The 21,569-nt window shown below is 30.4% G+C and overlaps 1 protein-coding gene across 1 annotated transcript in view; it reads right to left on the minus strand.

Moving 5' to 3' along the window:
* Positions 1-14,525, minus strand: part of LOC127279130 (repetitive organellar protein) — a 52,265-nt gene extending 37,740 nt beyond the window's left edge. Inside the window, exon 1 of the mRNA XM_051301282.1 lies at positions 13,821-14,525. Within this exon, the coding sequence (XP_051157239.1) occupies positions 13,821-14,301 (481 nt within the window). The 5' untranslated portion in view covers positions 14,302-14,525. The remainder of the gene's footprint in view (positions 1-13,820) is intronic.
* Between the last annotated feature and the right edge of the window lie 7,044 nt (positions 14,526-21,569).

Here is a 21,569-nt window from a genome sequence, read left to right on the forward strand (position 1 = left end):
AATAGATAATGTGAATCACAGATATTTGTCAACGAGTCGAGCAAAACGGTGCGCGGAAAGTATGCGCAATCTCTTAAGCGCCAAACGCAACCAGTACAGCGTGATGTTTATGTGCAAATCAGAACACATGTTTTCAAATTTTTATTTGTACCGTTTGTACAGAAATTTTTGATTTTTGTTCAGCGTGTTCAGGGGTAACCGATAAAAGTTATTGGAATTCGAAAAGAGAGCTTTTGTAAGTATACATAAAATAATAAAAGTACTGTGTTTGTAGAAATTTTAGGTTAGGTTTAATTTTTTTACGTCGATCGTACACTGTAATAAGTCTTTAAAAAAATTCCGTGGCGATGGTAATTTTACTTTACTAAATCCATAGTAGAATCTCTATTTTTAATGCGGTGAAAATACTGAATCTAAAAAAAATACAAAATGTTGTAAATTTGCTATTCTGAATCAGTGAATTTTCCACTCCGCGTCGAATTTGACCCTTTTAAAATGTGTAATAATAGTACCCACTTTAAAAAAGGCGAAATGACCAAATCTTCTTGGAAATGACTAAAAACTGTAAAATTACAGCAGATGGGAAAAAACATAACCTAAAAATGTTAAAAACAGATTACCATCTTTGGTAAAAGTGCCGCTTTCATATAATAAACGTTCCCACTTTGAATCTGGCAAAAATCCCTTACGACTTTTTACAGTGTATATAAAGACGTTTTTATAGCAATTTATAAGAAAGTAATATTAAAATAATAAATAGATTTTAATGATTATGTACAATTTTATGTGAAATGGCCTTTACAGATTAACAATGGATGACTTAGATAATCCGGTAAGAAATTTAAAATAAGTTGTCATAATCAGGTATGAATTTGCAAATAATATTTTTTAAAAATTTGTTATAACTTTTGAGATATGTGTATATAAAAATTTTATTACTTTCACAATGGACAATATAAGAAAATAAAAGTTTTACATTTCTATATATGTATTTCTTTTTTATAGAGTTCGTATTTGTTTATGCCTGACGATTTACGTCAATCGATCAGTGGAGAAGAAGCTCTCTATCTTATTGTGAGTGGCAAAGTAGTGGAGAATGTTTATTGCAAGATCTATCATGTAAACCAACGAAAAGTGAAAATAACCAACCAAATATTGAAGAAAGCACTGAAAATAATTGTCACGAAAGTATCCACGAAGCCAAACAAGACGGTACACATTCAGAAGTCCAAAAAGTACACCAGCTGAACATAATGTTCAGGCATGGAACAATTCTTCCTATTCTGTAAGTTTTTTTACATTACTGTTAATTTAAATGTATCAAATTGCAACGAATTGATTCTCAAAATTATTTCAAATCACGATTTGATCCAAAATTGACGAATCAATTTGATAAAATTTGATACTTTCAGGAAAACATTGATATAATAATTAATAAAAAAATTGAATAATAAATTAATTGCACGATTGCATGAAAACACTTGTTGAATTTTAAAAATTAATTAAAAACTAGATCATATTTCTCATTTATAGTAACATCAGTTTAAATATAAGTAAATGCTTTTATATATTGAAAATGTTTTTAAATAAGTTATTAATAATTTTATGTAGTTCCAAATTATAATAATTTTTGTAGGATTTACAGAAGTTTATCGCAACCGATGGGGATATAAAGTTGGTGTGCCAAAACTTTGAAAAAAACGGGTACCTTACAGAAAAAGCAAGAAGAATTCTTGTACATAAATTTATTGATAAAGAGAAGGAAGATTTCCTGAAAAATTATTCAGGAATTCCACTGAACGATTGGAAGTAAGTAATTGTATCTTTATATAATATTTTAAGATTTTAAATTCCACTAAGGAAATGTAATATTTAAAATTTTATTTTTTTAAGGCTTGATAAAGAAAAATTTTTGAAATACGCAAAAGCAATAGAAAAAATTTTCCAGAGCGAAAACTCTGTCACACATTCTCCATCTCTCTGGTAAGATTGTTTATAATAACTGAAGTTTAATTGTCAATAAATATTTATCACAAGATAAGAATTGATTTTTTTTCAGAAGATATTACAGAAAAATTAAAATGGTTTACGTCCACTCGCCCGAAACCACCAGCCCGAATCCATTCGCTCGAAAGCGCATATCCCCGAATATACATATGCCCGAATTTATTCACCCGAATACATTTGCCTGAATCCATTTATCCGAAAAGCATATGCCCGAATATATTCTTGAATATTTGCCTGAAAAAAGGATATTACATATATTCGTACGTGAATATATTCATATTCAAAAAAACAAACACATATTCTTACGTGAATATGTTCATATTAATAATGTCATTTGTATATGTATCATAACAGTTCAACGTCAAAATTTTCGTGCAATCATAATTCCAATTATTCAAAATTACAAGTTCTCATACATATATTATATATATTTCGGAAAATGGATTTAAATGTAGAAAAGCCAAGAATTGTAGGAAAAAAATTAATTATTGACGGATATATGTGGAGACTTACCATCTGAGAAAAAGTATTTTGCAAGTAGAAAAGAAAAGTGTGGAAGATTATTTACGTCAATTTAAAGGACTAAGAGAAAAAATAGGACAAGAACTGGTACAGAAACTTTTCTCATTAATGAATATTTACTTGAATGTGTAATATATATATTAGGGTGGTCCAAAAATGTCGTTCTTTGAAAATTGTTTGGCGGCCGCTCCCTCCAGATCGGTACAAATTCCAGAAAAAATGAACACGTATTTTTTTCGATCGTACAATATTAAGGGGTGCAGCAGACATCCCCTATTTTTCAATTAGAAATACATGGGAACAATGCATTTTTTCAAAAAATTTAAAAATTATAATGAAAGTTTTAATAAAAAAGGCTCTAAATAATAGAAGACCTTGAAAAATGGATAAGTTTAAGAATCCATCAAGAAATGTTAATTTTTTTAAAATTAACCCCCTTCAAAAATGCCTAAAAATGCCCGAAAAATGCTTTTCAGGGGGTTAATTTCTGCATGGGGGTTAATTTTTAAAAAATTAATATTTCTCGATCGATTCTTAAACTTTGACCATTTTTTTGGGGTCTCATAATTCTGAGCCTTTTTTATTAAAATTTTCATTATAATTTTTTAATTTTTTGAGAAAAATTAATTTCTCCCATGTATTTTTAATAAGAAAATAGGGGGTTTCTGCGGCACTCCTAACATATGTGTTCATTTTCTTTTGGAATTGGCACCGATCGGAGAGGGGAGGGGGCGCCAAAAAATGATCGAAAATCGACTTTTTTTGGACCACCCTTATTTATATATATATTCATTTTATTGTGCAAATTGAAATAGATTTTCGTCAAGAGCATGAGAGTAAAGAAAATCGCCTTTTCGAAAATTGGGCGCTGATTAAAGACCACCTCGTCAATGTTTTAAAATCTTCGAAAATATCGAAAGAAGACAAAAAATATTTTGAGTTACTTCCAACACTGCAAAATGGTAGATATTGTTTAATAAATATTGTATTATTACGTGAAATAATGTTGCTCTTATATATTGTATGTATTTCTCTTTACAGCTCATCAAGATGCATTAGTATTTTATTTATTAATATATCTCTTTCCGATTTCTGCTGCGAAAAAAAGAAAACGGGGTAAAAAACTTTCTAACGAAGAACATCTACAACCAAACGCACTTGCTGAGAATGTTCAAATAAATGCAGCAGTATTGAAAGGAAATGAAAAACAGGAATCGTATATGATTATAATTCCGGTAAGTTATTGTTAAAACGATAAGCAATTCTTTGAAAAATGTTACTCATATTTCTGTCAAGAAGTTCTGGCGAAAATGACACAGACATCTTTAGGACACACTACTAGATTTATAAAGTAGGAAATAACATAAAAATTTCAGTTATATATTTTGAAAACTATTATATTAATAACTATTTGCTTTATTTTATTAACATAAAAATACTACTATTTATAATTTTTTGCAGATTGCTAACGAGGCAGACGCTGTTTTAGAAAATTTAAAGACCAAGTTTTATGAACAAAAATTGACATTACAACCATTAATAGTCATTGTGGGCTCAATTATTAATGTCAAACAAATTTATGTGGTTATTAATAATTATTGGTATGAAACAGAATCATTTCTAAAGGCAGTAGCTTTAACGTTTAAGGCCTTTTTTGTATTGGATTGCTGCTATCCTGAAAATTCCAAAAACTTATAGATGTTTGTACAGCGAGCCATATTTGATATCAAAATACTCGGCGAAAAAGTTGGCATAAAAGTACGAGCTCTTGAAAAACAAATTGAAAGTATTTTAAAAAGACTGCGTAGTTATCTGTATGTAATTTAAATTAGCTTTTAAAAATGTATCATTGCTTCGCCTGTGAGTTGAGTTTTTCATCAAGTAAAAGTTTCGTTCTTCATGTAGAATTGACACACATAACATCTTGTTATTATCAATGCTTAAAAAATGGATGTTATAAGACATTCTCCTTATTTGATTCATATCGAAAACACGTGACAACTGAACAATGTTGCCACCTAGAAACTGAGACTAATCTTACAAGTCAAGAATCTGCTGAGGAATCTGTTCCATTCGATTTGGAAGGATCTTTTGATATGAATAACACTGATATGACATTGTGTGATGATTCTGATAGTTCTTTAGATGAATCCGATGAATGTTTTGACGAAAACTTATTGCAAGAAATAGACGGTAATATGAAATTCAGTTCATCAAATGTAAAATCTTCCAGTTCAGTTTGTGAAAATTCTTGTTCATTTGTTGCTAAATTATACAAATTTCCGGATGTTTCGAGAAAAAGAGTTGACAATATTATAGAAGATGTTTCTACTTTATCTGAAAATTACATTCAGGCTATTCAAAATGTAATACACAAGTCGCTTGCAGAATTAGGCAAGGAATCCCTTACAGCAGAAGAAATAAATAATATTTTTCAAACTTTTACTTCGCCTTTTAAAAAATTAAATACAGAAGCTTTACGTTTCTCACATTTCAAAGGGCAAGGTACATTCATTGTTCCTGAAAATTACAAATTAGGGGAAATTAAAGTGATAGTTGAAAAAAATGGAGAAAAAAAAACAGTTCAGAAAGAAATTTTCGCTCAATTTATTCCTATTAGACACGTCTTGAAACTCTTCTTCGAATTACCGGGTGTTTCAAATTCCACTTTAAAATATTTGAAAGAAATTGAAAAATATTCGAAAATAGTTTTAAATTTAGTGCAAGGATCTTATTGGAAAGAAAAGGTTAGAAACCATAAAGGTAAAATAGTATTTCCGTTAATATTAGGTTTTGATGATTATCAAACAAACAATCCTCTTGGAAGTCATAGAGGAACCTCGAAATGCGGTGCTGTCTACTTAACCATACCAATTCTTCCTCCTTCAATGCAATCCAAATTAAAAAATATCTTTCTTTTTGTATTATTTAATACAAAAGATCGAGTGAAATTTACAAATCAAATTGTCTTTACCAAACCCATTGAAGAGCTTCAGTTTCTTCAAAAAGAGGGTATTTCTGTTACCATTGATAACAAAACTTGTCAGATTTATTTTATATTATCGTTAATTGAAGGTGATAATTTAGGCCTGAATTCAATTTTAGGTTTAGTAGAAACTTTTTCTGCCAACTATTTTTGCAGGTTTTGTTTAACAGAACGTAAGAACATTCATAACGTTCTTAACGAACATAATTGCACCCTTAGAAATCAAACAAAACTATGACGATCTCTCTTTAGAAGACATTTCACATTCCGGTATAAAAGAAGATTGTATATTTCATGAAATAGATAATTTTCATTTAACAAACAACCCAGCCATCGATCCACTACATAATTTTCCAGATGGTATTTTGCGGTATGATGTTCCAATGGTTTTAAATCAGTTAATATATGTGGAGAAATGTTTAACTCTTGATGATTTGAACTTAAGGCTGCCTGGTTTCGAATATGGAGAAAATGATAACATTAATAAACCGTTGGCTCTTTCAGAATTGCAAATTAAGAAAAAATATATAATGATGTCAGCATCTGAAATGATGAATTTATTTCGAAGCTTGTTCCTGATTGTAGGGCCTTCTGTTCTGAAAAGTAATCGTCATTGGCAATTCCTAAAAAAATTAAGAATCATCGTTGAGATAGTTTTTAGTAAAATTATCCACAATGAAACGCATAAACTTCTCGATGTTGAAATTACTGAATATTTGACTTTGCGTAATGAATTGTTTCCTAACTCCATGAAACCAAAACATCATCTTCTAATTCATTACAGTCCTATAACGGAACAAATAGGGCCTCTTTGTTGTATTAGTTGCGATTGCTTTGAAAGAAAACATAAAGAAGGTAAAGTCACCTCGCATGTGTCAATTTGTCGAAAAAATGTTTGTCGCACTATAGCGATAAAAAATCAATTCATTCAAAATTCTAGATTTTTGAATAAAGACGGTGTTTGTGAATTTTTCACAACAGGCCCTACTAAATCAATTAACATCTTCACTTTACCTGACATTGAAGAATTTAGGAATTTGATTCTTTCATTTGAAAAAAATAATATTTTGGTAACTAACTGGGTAGAGAATCTTGGTAGCAAAATAAAACGCGACACCATAATTGTAACTCCTTCCGAGGATGGCGAAATGTTTATCCAGGTCCACACAATTTTTGTTTATGGCGATACTTTTAAAATAATTTGCATACAATTTCTTGACTGTATTTTTAATGAACATTTGCAGTCATAAATTTTCTAAAAAAATATATAAATTTCTCTCGTTGGCTTATATATTTTTAAAAGTATATTGTTTAAAAAATACTTCAAAATTATTTTTAAAAATTTAGCTAATAGAAATAATTTGATTGAAACATTTGGTATTTAAATTAAATAATGTATTTTTTTACATCTGATAAATAAAATAATAAAGTCCTAAACATACTAAAATAATTCTTCAATATATAAAAATTATTGAGAAAAAATCTGAACTTTTGACATCACGAAATATCCCCCCTGTTTCTCGCAAGTGGTAAAGAATCACTTCGTTTAATGTATAAGGACGATGAGAAAGTACATTTCCATCGTGCGAAACTGCGCAAGCGTCGGTCCGTCGATGTTATATAAATGTATATGCGTGCGTATTAGTGCTAAGTTCGTGTTAGGTTAAAATGTGTGAGGTAGGGGTAATATATGTGTTTGGTTATAATACAACTATATGAATGTATGTATAGATGTATACATGTATGTATACAATAAACACAAGGGAATGAGAGAATTTCTTTCTTTATTTTTTCATTGGTCGACCGGATTTTGATTTTGCTCAACTGTCGCAGAGACTTGAGAACACTGTAGAGCAAGCTCCGCGCTTGTTATTTTCCTCGACTGTCGAAAAAACGTTCTAACGCTGTCGCTGTAGGGCAACCGTTTAGGTTTTCGTTTTCCTCGACTGTCGCTGAGTCTTTTAAACACATTTTCTAAATTCTTTTTAAGTGTAGCCTACTTTCTCAACAGCCTGTTAACGTGATTTTTAAAACTGAGTGTTTTTAATGTGTACTACACTGTGCGTTATATCCGAGAGTCTTCTACAAAGTCGATGAAAATTTGAGCGACTTATTTTTTCCGTGCAGAAAATAAACACTACTTTTTTTTACAGTAATCAGAGTTTCGTTTCATATTAGTAGACATCAGATTATTCAGAGCTACGAATATAGCAATAAATTCTTCTCTCTAATTGTAAGTCGTGACTGCTTTGCTAACAGCTCTGAGTACAGTGTGGAATTATTTCTTAGGATTAAAAAAATAAAAAAAACGTTTAACCTTTAATAAAAAATATATAACAATTTTAAACAAGCGTTAAAGACAATTTTATTAAAGGACCCCGCACTTTTTGTACAGAAATTGGCTTTCAGTCAATTTTTCTGAAACTGCAGTTTTGTAGTTTAAGAGGAGGTTCCCATTGCGGAGGCCAAAATCAACACAAACTTTGACAATTTCTTGCGAAGAACGGTTACGACTTAGTGATGTAGTTTTTTTCTTGAATAAAGGTACACCCTTAAACTTTTAGAACATATATTTCAGTTTCAAAAAATTTCAAAATGGCGACCGATATGGCGCACCTAGTAAACAATGTTTTTTAAATAGGGAAAACGGTGGGCATTCTACACTGCGCAATTTTGAGTCTACAACAAAAACTCAAAATTTTTTAGAAAGGTGACATCCTAAAAAATAGGTTATACCTATAAAATAGTTAAAAAGTTAAACATATGACAAAATGTCGGTCACTTTTGGACAGTTTTTTACCTTATTTTATCACGTTTGACCTTTTGTAAAAAATCTTTATTGTAAATAAGTGTAAATAAGAACTTAGTTACCTTTAATTAGCCGCAAACCCGAAGTCAATTAATCAAATAGTTTAGACGCTACGATGCCCACTAGTTTGAACAATCTTGTTTCGAGAAAAAAGCATATAAAGTTTTTGGAACATTTTGAGGCATTTTTATGTGTAATATTTGTCTACTCTAAAAAAATCGATTTAATTTCCCTGAAATTCGTTACTCGACAGTTTTTGGGGTCACTGATTACGAATCTGAGGTCATAATTCCAGAATTCAAAATGGCGAATCCAATATGGTGTTATATAAAAATTGTCAGGTACCTCCGATTTTCATTTTGTAAATGGTAGTTTAAGGTGCCAGGAAGTCAGTCCAAAAGTTTTTAAAATCGAAAACAAATGCCCCACTTCTCAAAACAGCATAAAACCAATAAAAATTTTAAAAATCAGCTATTACGTGAAGAGAAAATAGCATGTACTTATATATTGACGGGTACCTCTGATTTTTTTTAAAACTGGTTCTTCAGGATACTAAGAAGTTATTGTAATAGTTTTTGGAATCAAAAACTCATGCCCCCCGCGAAAAGTATACCGGCAGAAATTGTCGGTACGGCTGACGAGCGAGGAGTAAAAATTTGATGTTGACTTTAAAGAAAGATATTTTAAGTTAGAAAAAAGTTAGAGACTTGAAACTTAGATGGTTGGAAAGCTGATAAAATTTCGCGTCTAAATGTATGTCAAAAAAAATTTTTTTCTTCCTTTTAGCTTTTATAACACCAAAAAGATTTCAAGAAAAAATTATGCAATTTTCATACTTTCGTACTAATGTTTTTGACTCCTGGCATAATTTAGAATAATGTATGGAAAAATTTGACAATTTTACAACATAATCTTTATGGTCTTAGCTTAAATTTGCATTTTTGAAACTTAAAAAATTTTTTGTGGCTCTTAGTATCTTGAAGAACCATTTGAAAAAAGAAATCAGAGGTACCCGTCCATATATATGTACAAGCTATTTTCTCTTCACGTAATACCTGATTTTAAATTTTTTTATTATTTTTATGCTGTTTTGAGGGGTGGAGCATTTGTTTTCAATTTTAAAAACTTTTAGACTGACTTCCTGGCACTTCAAACTACCATTTACAAAATGAAAATCGGAGGTACCTGACAATTTTTATAAAACACCGTGTATTGAGGATCATGTCACGTCATTTTGTAGTTAAAGCAGAAAATGAAATGGCCAATAGAGACAATATTATATGATGAACCAGCTATTACCTAAGTATCATGCAGTAAGTAAATAGATAATAAGATAAAATAACAAATAATAATAAATAAAAAATTCTTTATTATTAATAATAATATTAAATAATATTAAATAATATGAGTTCGAGCTCCCAATCAATTATCAATTAATGGCTAGGTTCTCAATCATGAACCTACGTTTCGACCACCGCCTCCTCGCTGACTTTCACTTTAATATGGATGGTCCAAACTGGCAACAGAATCTCAGTATCATTGATCTTAATTACGACAATGCATATTCAGCTATTCAAAGCTGCGTTGTCAATGATTACTACTCACCGACGGGAAAACCGTCTAACTAGATTTATCTTTAAAAAAAATAACTAGAATAATAATATATATAATAATATATAATAATAAAAATGCCAGAAATGCAAGTATAAGTGTCATATCGTTCTTTTTAATAGAACCAAAAGAGAAAGTAAGTAACAGATTCTGATTGAATTCGAGTGATTTTTCCAGAATCCTCCGCCATTTTGAATTCTGACCTTAGATTCGTGATCAGTGACCCCAAAAACCCCGAAGTAACATATTCTGCGTGATTTTGATTGATATTTAAGAACAGAACATTCACAAAAACCTTATATTTTATGTTATTATATTTCAACTTTGAGCTACTGTAGCTAAAAAAATGGCCATTATTTTAAATTTTGTCATTAACATTTCTTGTTCAGGAGGCCTTAAACTACAAAAATGCAAAGTTTCAGAAAAATTAAATAAGAAATAATAAACTTTAATAATAGAGTAAAAATTTCTGAAGTGGCCCCTCCCTATTTTTATAAAGTTGGAAAATTTAAAATAAGTCTTTGGATTTTCAAGTACTAGTTGTTATGAGTATGTTTATTTAAGAAATTAACTACTGTTATTAATTCCTTCTCTTCGGCCATAAGAACCAAAATAAATACAAAGAAAATCAAATCTTATATTTATTAAGTTTTTAATTTATGGGATCGTTTCCTGGATTGATAGAATATCATTATCATTTCTCATATGTCTATTTCTATTGATGATTAAGGATAAGCTAAATCAAACAACTCTATAAATTTACTTGTGTTTATTACATAAAAATTAACTTTTTAGAGATTCTATTACAATTTAGTTTTTCCTTTAATTATCAGTTCATTAAGAATTTAAACATGAATTTAGTTTCGAATTATAGTAGGGTTATAATTTCAAATTCTTTCTGTCTTTGTTCAATAAACAATTCTATGTCAAAGAAAAGCCAAGAATAGGCATAGGTCAAAACAACACATTATGCTTTTAAGTTTGTCGTAGTTTGTTTTTCTTTGAAAATGAGTTTTATAAAAATGAACGATACAATCTTTACTTATGTAGTTATTTCCTTATTTTGTACAGCATTAGATGATGTAAAAAGTGTCAAAACTAGTCTTTCATTTAATGCGGGCACGACCTGATATCAATGAGTTGAATTTCCCGTATCTCATCCGGAAGAGTAGTTTCGTGTTACAATTGATAATACACAATCATAGTACACATTTTTACCAAATTTTATTATGCAATTTTCTGTTCTTGTAACTTTCATAAAGTTATTTAATTCATCATTCACTACATTGAGTTCAAACTTTTACATTTGGATGATGTAAAATAGCTAATATAGATCACATCATGACGAAAGGACTATACTACTCGTAAGATTCGCGTTATTGCTTAAAGATAAAATTATGGTTATTCTGTATAAATTCTGTATAATTGAAGCACGACAATAGTTTTACAGAAGACGATCACAGTACACGTTCAACTTTTAGTCTTTGATACCCGCTTCATGAGATTCTTACAATTGAATCTCATGCCTTTAACGTCTGCCCGATCAGAATTGTTTTTAGAGAACTTTTGGAACGGCCGAATCTCTGACTTCCTGGCACCTTAAACTACCATTTACAAAATGAAAATCGGAGGTACCTGACAATTTTTATATTGGATTCGCCATTTTAAATTCTGGAATTATGACCTCAGATTCGTAATCAGTGACCCCAAAAACCGCCGAGTAACGAATTTCAGGGAAATTAAATCGATTTTTTTAGAGTAGACAAATATTACACATAAACGTTCCCAAAATGAACATTATTTTTATTTTCAAAAACAAGAAAAGGGCAATTAAGAAAATTAATGAGAAATTTTAATAAATTAACTAGTGATAAATTTTTATTTGTTTTTGATAACTTGCTACTGTTTTCACTTTTACTTTAATAATAATGTAAGGGTTTGGGTGTGATCATTCATTAATGCACACATAGGTTCACTCAACTCTTTCGTAGTAACACTAGTATCTGGTAATAAGTTGACGGAGTATGTTGAAAATATTCAAATTATTTGTAATATTTATTGTTACTTGAAGAGTTTTGAACCTTTTTATTAAAATAATTATAACTAATTGAATTGTTTTCATAAATTAAACAAAATTTTATGGACATATCATTGAGTAAATGTACTTTCAGTAATGAAATGAAAATTTTAAAAATTATTTTTTTTTAATTTTTAATAATTAATAATAATAAAGTACAAGGCATTTTTCTGTCTGTTCAAGCTCATGTGCAAATATTAAGTGCTTTAAAATTTTCTCCATAGTCATTCTAGATGTATTTTTGGTCGCTGATGAAGGATTTGAGGTCAAAATTGACCATTTGGCAGTTTAAAGCTGTCAAAATTGCAAAAAAGATAAATATTGTCATTTTTTGCCTGTTCGCGGTGTAGAGCGCAAATAAATAGTTCAATAAATGTCGGTACAGCTTTCCTGAACGTGTTTTTGCTTGCCAATTATGAATTCGGGTTCAAATTTGGCGATTGGGTAATTTAAAGTTGTCAAAATTGCAAAAAATGGTAAAAATTGCCAATTTTTTCTATTTTGAATTATAAAATTGCATTATCATAATGATTAAAAAATTTTATATAAGAAATTTGACCAATGGGATATCGGTAGCGGTTAAAAATTGACGATTTAGCAGTTTAAATCTGTCAAAATTGCAAAAAACTGTAAATATTGTCAATATTTTTGTCTGTTTGTGGTCCAGAGCGCAAATAAATAGTTCAATTAATGTCGGTGCAGCTTTTCTAGACGTATTTTTTCTCGCTGATTATGAATTTGAGGTCAAAATTTACAATTTGGCAATGTAAAGCTGTCAAAATTGCAAAGAACGATAAAATTGCCATTTTTTTCTATTTTGAATTTTATCATTATTTTAAATTATAAAATTACATTATCATAATCATATTCAATCGGTTTATAGTGAATATTTCCAATATTATAGAAAATATTATTATATTATAGGGTAAATATACTAATTGCGGCGCGATTCGAGTCAATACACCTTTGAAATGGAAAATTCGACATTTCTATCGTATAAAGACAATTTACGACTTATTAAACTAAAAGCTTATGTTATTTAGATTTTTTAAAAAAAATTTAACTTTATAAAAATCGATTATTTAAAAAAATATGAGAAATTAAAACTAATATTGTAATTTTCTATTACGGCGCGTTTGTATCAGTTTCGGTGTATCAATTACGGTGACCAAAATTACGTGTATTTTGAATGGAATGAAAATCTTAAAAATGTTTAATTTACGGCGAGAGAAAAAATTTAAACTCAAATAATTAATATAATAATTGTTTAAAAGTGCATCTTTATTAGTAATTGTATCAAAAAAAGATTGAAATAATTTTTTTTAATTATTTTTCAACAGTTTGTATATTGAATATAATAGTAATAATAGCTATTGTTTATGAATGCGCAGTAATTGAGGCACTTACCCTACCATTTTTATATGTAAAAATCACTAAAATAAAAATTTTTTTTTATGTATTTCTAGAGTTAGTATATTAAGTGTAACACCTTATAGGTATATCAATATTTATAATTGAAACCTGTCAAAAAAATTCACGAAAATAGCCTTTTTTTAGCGTGTCTGAACAATTTAACAAAATAAATTTAATAAAATCTTTAAAATTTGACAGTGTACAATTTAATGTTCAGAATTTTTAAGTGTAGAATCTAGACATGAGAAAGAGATACCGCTCCAATGCAGCCCTGTAACCTCATATTTAATATTTAATTTTGTGGATATAATACATAATTTGAAAAATGAGATAACTATAAAATATCGAACTTGAAATCAGAAACTACTCCCTTGTTATTTTTGCTAGTTACTTACCAGTTAATTTTTCCTGAATAATCTGATTTTCAGATTTCTTTTCTTCCTTCTTTTCAATCGAAACAGATTCTTCATTGTCCGAATGTTTTTCCAAAATTGTGTCGATGCCAACATCATCATAATTGTCTTCTAATTCCACTCTATTATCACACTTTTCGACTTCATTAAAATCTGCTATACCTTTATTTGCATCTTCTTTTTCGTCTATTATTATTTTAGTAAGAGCGTCAATTTCACTTTCAAACGTGGAATCACTAGTAGCTACACACTGAGATGCTGTTTCATTATTAATATCCAATGCTTGTAACTCTTCACTAGCCCAATTTTTATCGGCAATAGTATTACTTAGTTCCTCTGAATGAACCAAATTATTTTGAGACTCGATTGTACTGTCAGTTTCGTTTACAGACACATTTTCAACAGGATCTACAGTATCAACATTTTTAGAGCCAGCGAGGCCCATTTTAGAACAGTCTGACATTGTTTGGAAGTAATCTTGGAAATAAAATTTACTGAAATGTTTTCAGCTATTTTTATAAACTTTTAGCGAACCTATAATTAACCTATTTCACTGTTTTTTCTAACGTTTTTCATGATCGACAGGGAAAATCTAGCAGGTCCTTTAAAAAAAACACATCAAGTCTATTTACTCAGGGTCAACGCACAATAAACTTTGAAATGTTCCTGAACATAAAATAAAAGCCATCGCACAATAGTTCCGAAAGCCTAAACCGACTAAAGGATAACGCACAATTGTTTCTCGAATGTCGTTCGAAAGGTTGCATAGGCCGTTACTACGGAAGTACGGAAGCCTGTTCGGCTCACGAGCGTCTCGGACGCAAGTGGCAGTGTTTCGTACCACAAGTGGCACGAAGTCCGTCCAACTTGTGGCAAGTTCTTTAGTTCGTGCCACTTGTTGGACAGACTCCGTGCCACTTGTGGAAAGTGGATTTTTTGAAGGGTCATTCACAAATATGACAATTCCGTTGTATTCTGTTGCCGTCTATTTCGTCAGTGCTTTTCATTTCAAGTATAATTTCATCCGGGCAAGTCCGTTTAATGTTTTTGAATAAAAATAAATTTGTTATTTTTTAATTGAAAATACATGTAAAAGATTACATTTCAGTGTTAACAAATGATATTGACATCTTTATTAATCTTAAATATTCATAAAAATATACTTTTGATTTTAAAAAATAAAATCCTCTTCATGTATTTTAAGGTGCTTATATACCTCAAATTTCGATCAGATGAACATTATTTCTGGACCGTGAAAATGCGTGAAAAGTCATTTTCACGGCGGGTATTTTTGAATTGTTTTAAACAAAAAATGTTTTTTTAAGAAATATAATATTAAATAATTGTTTTAATATGTAAGAACACTTTAAAATACTGATAGAGAGATGATTTGATTAAAAAATTTAGCAAATTTTGCTTTAAAACGTTTTCTGCTACAAGAAAGTGTAAAATGACGATGTTTGTGAAATGGTTTGTACAGTGCTTCTTCCTTGTGAGTGTCTCTCAGAGTTTTGTTTATGTTATGTCGTTTCTTTTTAACTTGTAATAAATAATGAGTGCTGAAAATAAATCGGTAAGTTGAAATGTTTATCAAATAAATTTAAATTCAACTAATTGTTTCGAATAACTGAAAGAAACATGTACACATGTACACTGTACAAACCATTTCACAAACATCGTCATTTTAGACTTTCTTGTAGCAGAAACGTTTTAAAGCAAAATTTGCTAAATTTTTCAATCAAATCATCTTTTTATCACTATTTTAAAGTGTTCTTACATATTAAAACAATTATTTAATATTATATTTCTTAAAAAAAACATTTTTTGTTTAAAACAATTCAAAAATACCCGCCGTGAAAATGACTTTTCACGCATTTTTACGGTCCAGAAATAATGTTCATCTGATCGAAATTTGAGGTATATAAGCACCTTTAAATTAAAAAATCGGACAAGTGCGAGTTACACTCGCACTGAAATCGAGGGTTCCGTACTCGAAGCGAACTTATTTGGTATAAAAACAAATGTTTAAAAAATATGTGTTGTGTATTAAATAATATATGTGATACAAAAATGAAAAATTTTTTAAAAAAAATTTAAGAAAATTGTTTCTCCTTTGGTATAAAAACCAAAAAAAATTTTTTAATTTGTTTTGTACTTCAAATAATATAAGTGATACAAAAAGGAACAATTTTGTAAAATTTAAGAAAATTGTTCCTTTTTGTATCACTTATATTATTTGAAATACAAAACAAATTTAAAAGTTTTTTTTTGTTTTTATACCAAAGGAGGAACAATTTTCTTAAATTTTTTTTTTTAAATTTTTCATTTTTGTATCACATATATTATTTAATACACAACACATATTTTTTAAACATTTGTTTTTATACCAAATAAGTTCGCTTCGAGTACGGAACCCTCGATTTCAGTGCGAGTGTAACTCGCACTTGTCCGATTTTTTTCGTTTTTTGCGGAAAAATACATTTTTTTATTAAATTTATCATTTTTCTTCAAAAATTTGATAAAAATTGATCATCAACTCCAATCGCGCTTACATTTTTTCCCTGTATTTTTCACGCAAAAATTGAGTTTTACAGCAAGTATGAACAGTCTGGATTGAATATTGTGTGCGCTAGGGAGAATAAATCATTTTTTTCGAAATTTTTGATTTTTCCTTGACAACGCTATGTAAATTGATCCGAATCAAGTTCGCTATAATTTTCCTGTAATTTTCACGTAAAAATACGTAAGTGTGTCAAATTTGAGCTCTTTATGTCAAAAGATGTGGCCGCTAGGGGGGGGGGGTACATACTCATTTTTAGGTATTTTTCGTAAAAATTCATGGTTTTTCCTTGACAACGCTATGATAATCAACTCCAATCATGCTCGCTATATTTTTTTTGTAATCTACACAAAAAAATACGTTAAAATATATAAATTTAATTTCCTTTAAATAAAATTTTGTTCGTTTTTGGTGGAAAAATACATTTTTTTCCTAAAATTGTCATTTTTTCTTGAAAAACTTGATAAAAAGTTAATCATCAACTCTAATCGTGACCGCTTTTTTTCCCCTGTATTTTTCCCGTAAAAATACATTTGTATACTAAATATAAACTGTCTGGGTTGAATATTGTGTGCGCTAGGGAGAATAAATCATTTTTTTCGAAATATTTGATTTTTCCTTGACAACGCTATGTAAATTGATCCGAATCAAGTTCGCTATAATTTTCCTGTAATTTTCACGTAAAAATACGTAAGTGTGTCAAATTTGAGCTCTTTATGTCAAAAGATGTGGCAGTTAGGGGGGGGGGTACATAGTCATTTTTAGGCATTTTTCGTAAAAATTCATGGTTTTTCCTTGACAACGCTATGTTAATCAATTCCAATCAAGTTCGCTATAATTTTCCTGTAATCTACACGCGAAAATACATATGTGTACTAATTGTCAGCCCTCCAGATAAATTTGTGTGGCCGCTAGGGGGGGGGGTACACGATTTCAAAAAAACCGATATTAATAGGGTTCCGAACCGAGTACGGAACCCTAAAAATGACAACATAACCAAAAAATCTTATTTTTATTCTAAACTAAGAAAAATTAAAAAAAAAACTAAGAAAAAACTTCCGCTTAATTCTTAGTGGAATCCTTAGTTTATTAATATGTATATTTACGTTTGGAAGGAGTATTTATGTGTGAACTATAAAAAGTTTGTTCGATGACATTTACTAATATGCTAATATTACTAATACCTTATAAAATTCATTTCTTCTTCTTCACATGAAATTGAAATGAAAAGCACTGACGAAATAGATAGCAACAGTATCCAACGGAATTGTCATATTTGTGAATGACCCTTCAAAAAATCCACTTTCCACAAGTGGCACGAACTAACGAACTTGCCACAAGTTGGACGGACTTCGTGCCACTTGTGGTACGAAACACCGCCACTTGCGTCTGAGACGCTCATGAGCCGTACAGGCTTCCGTACGATACCGAAGGCTACGGAAGCTTCTACGCGCCACCTCGTAAAGGCCTTTCTCCAATAGGATCCTAAACTCTTGCGTTGCGTATGCATTGCGTCGGTTGCTATTGGCAACCAATGCTAAAATCAACGCGTCAGTCACGCAACGCAAAAGTTTAGGTTCCTATTGGAGAAAGGCCTTAAAGGCCTTTCTACGGAAGCCTGTTCGGCTCACGAGCGTCTCGGACGCAAGTGGCGGTGTTTCGTACCACAAGTGGCACGAAGTCCGTCCAACTTGTGGCAAGTTCTTTAGTTCGTGCCACTTGTTGGACAGACTCCGTGCCACTTGTGGAAAGTGGATTTTTTGAAGGGTCATTCACAAATATGACAATTCCGTTGTATTCTGTTGCCGTCTATTTCGTCAGTGCTTTTCATTTCAAGTATAATTTCATCCGGGCAAGTCCGTTTAATGTTTTTGAATAAAAATAAATTTGTTATTTTTTAATTGAAAATACATGTAAAAGATTACATTTCAGTGTTAACAAATTATATTGACATCTTTATTAATCTTAAATATTCATAAAAATATACTTTTGATTTTAAAAAATAAAATCCTCTTCATGTATTTTAAATTAAAAAATGACAACATAACCAAAAAATCTTATTTTTATTCTAAACTAAGAAAAATTAAAAAAAAACTAAGAAAAAACTTCCGCTTAATTCTTAGTGGAATCCGCCCTACCGGAAGGGTGGTACTGGATCGGTACTGGGAAATTGGAACTGAGATCTCAGTACCAACTCAGTACTAATTTGGTGCATTTTGGTACTGAAATGGAACTGGGAAATTTACCTGCGAAAAGGGTCGAGTTACCGTTAATACCCTCATAAAAGTGAAAAGCGTCCAGCTTTTTCAATATGTTTAAACTAAAACTTTATATTTATTTCAATATTATATTTGTTTTTCATGGATTTATATTATTTTCATACATTATTATGCATATGATATTTCCTTTGTCAGCTAAATTCAAAAATGATGTCCATTTTTTTATCAAACTTAAGGTATACGAGATAAATTATAACTTTTTTAAATGTAATTATTTTATGATAAATTTTAGATATTCATAATCTGGAAATATTAACGGATCTGAATATATATTTTTTAAAGTTGAGTTATTAAAATTACAAATTTTTTAAGCAATAAAACTCGGGTTAAAATTTTAATCCTCCAACAAAGGACCTAGGGATCTATTGTTCAAGGAGGGATTGCAATATAATTTCCAAACTTAACAGAAATTTTCTACAAACTATTATGTTTTTTTTTTGCTGTTTTACACGTATATCATGAGAGACGGTTTGTTGATCTTATATACCTTTAAAACTATTGTTAAAGTACTTTAAAAATGTCTTCTTATGGGTTATCAGGTAGTGGTACTGAAGTGGAACTCAAGCCAAGTCCAATTTAGTACCATTCCAGTACCACTCTTTCGGTAGGGCGTACTTTATTAATATGTATATTTACGTTTGGAAGGAGTATTTATGTGTGAACTATAAAAAGTTTGTTCGATGACATTTACTTATATGCTAATCAAGAAGACTATAGAGACAGGAGAAGTAACTGTGGCGCATTTCCACAGAGCGTTGTGAAGAAAGTTTCGAGGGCAGTGTAGGTGGCGGTTTTGGCAAGTAGTTCGTGCCGTTGGTCAAAATTAGGCTTCTGCGCATCCGGATGTGTAACTTGTGACGTCAGATCCGTTATACAGCTGGAGAGACAACAAAGCAGACGACAAAGCTTGTCAAAAGTTAATTTAAAAAGTGTTCAAATTTTTCATCAAAAATTGACAACCTGTCAGTAATCTAATTTGGTATACTTGATTGTATTATAAAATGGATTTGCTAACTAAGACTCATTAATTTCAATTTATTAAAAATCACGTGTCATTTGATTACCAAACAAAGTAACATAACCTAAATGTATTCACACATGTATGCGCAGAAACCCATTCTGTGACTACCACACGAACTACTTGCAGACAGAAACTCCTACCCTGCCCTCACTTTCTACCTTACCCCCACCACTTGAGTTATCTCTCCTGTCTCTAGTCTTCTTGATGCTAATATTACTAATATATTATAAAATTCATTTTTTCTTCTTCACATGAAATTGAAATGAAAAGCACTGACGAAATAGATAGCAACAGGATCCAACGGAATTGTCATATTTGTGAATGACCCTTCAAAAAATCCACTTTCCACAAGTGGCACGAAGTCTGGCCAACAAGTAGCACGAACTAACGAACTTGCCACAAGTTGGACGGACTTCGTACCATTTGTGGTACGAAACACCGCCACTTGCGTCCGAGACGCTCGTGAGCCGTACAGGCTTCCGTACCTTTCTCCAATAGGTTTCTAATGTTTGCGTTGCGTGACTGATGCGTTGGTTCGCAAGCGCAGTGACATCATCAAAGCATTGATACCAATTGCGAACAAAAAGTTTGGTTTGTGTTTTTAAGACACTACTTTTTTTAATTATAAATATTAAATAATTAAAATTATTAAAAGCCGTCGAGAAAGGCCTAAGCAGAATAGATTCTTGAACGGGAACGCAATCGTAAACGGAAACGTAAGAATGAGTGAGAGAAGAATAAAGATATTTGCTATCCTTCTCTTACACATTCTTACGTTTCCGTTCACGATTGCATTCCCGTTCAAGAATCTATTCTGCTTAGGCCTGAAACATTTGCATTTAAAATTGTAAGGTTGGGAAACAGAGAGAAGAGGAACATAAACCAAACTTTTTGTTCGCGATTGGTATCAATGCTTTGATGCCGTCACTGCGCTTGTGAATCAACGCGTCAGTCACGCAACGCAAACATTTAGGAATATATTGCAGAAAGGCCTTAATGAGGCAAAACCAACTTATACTCGTTTCTACGGAAGCGCCTATGGGCCACCTGAAGGCACGTATACATTTAGGCTAAATGTAGCAAAATCGAGTTGAATTGATGGCATGCATGCACGCGTGCGTGCAATTTTTTGGTATTTCATAGCATTTACGTTCTGTCACGTTTTCAACGTGTATGTCTGGACAGATTGCAGATTTTATAAAGAAATATTTGTATTTATTTATTTAAATATTCTATAAAAAATAAAAATAAACAAAAGGTTAAAAGCTAAGTGACTATATTTTTTTAAGGGGTTTCCTAAATTTTTTTGCCCTAAAATAGAAGGTTTATAAAAGATCGTGTACTCATAAGTTTTAAAATATAATTGATCAAAAGTTTTTACATGTTACTATATACGTCAAGAACTATTTAAAAAAAAATTGCGATCTTAAAAAATATTATTATGCTCCTTCTACAGAGGTCGCTATGTACACTGGTCAAAATCAAAGTCCTTTACGGTAACCACTGTAGCTCATCGCAGAATCATCTAAAATAAAAAAATCAAACGTGATTTTAAAGTTTAAGACCTAATACAGGTCCTAAACCTCGAGATATTAAAAAAAATCAAAAATTAAAAAAATGGCAAGCTTTGGAACCCAAAAAACTGAAAAAACACCATTTTTTTGACAATCAATCACTCACAAAAACCTGATTATTGAATATTTTAAATATATTAGAGGTTTAGGGCCTGCAAAAACTTCCACTGAATCGAATGCAACTTGAATTTTTGAAATCGGTCAAACGGTTTTTGAGTTCTACTGGTTACCATTTTTAAATATAGTGTTTTGAGAAAAAAGCGTTTAAAGTTTTGATATCAAAAGGTTATAATTAGT

The sequence above is a fragment of the Leptopilina boulardi genome, unplaced genomic scaffold (assembly GCF_019393585.1).
Source record: "Leptopilina boulardi isolate dan_hultmark-lab unplaced genomic scaffold, ZJU_Lbou_2.1 LbouV2_214, whole genome shotgun sequence".
Taxonomy (NCBI): Eukaryota; Metazoa; Arthropoda; class Insecta; order Hymenoptera; family Figitidae; genus Leptopilina; species Leptopilina boulardi.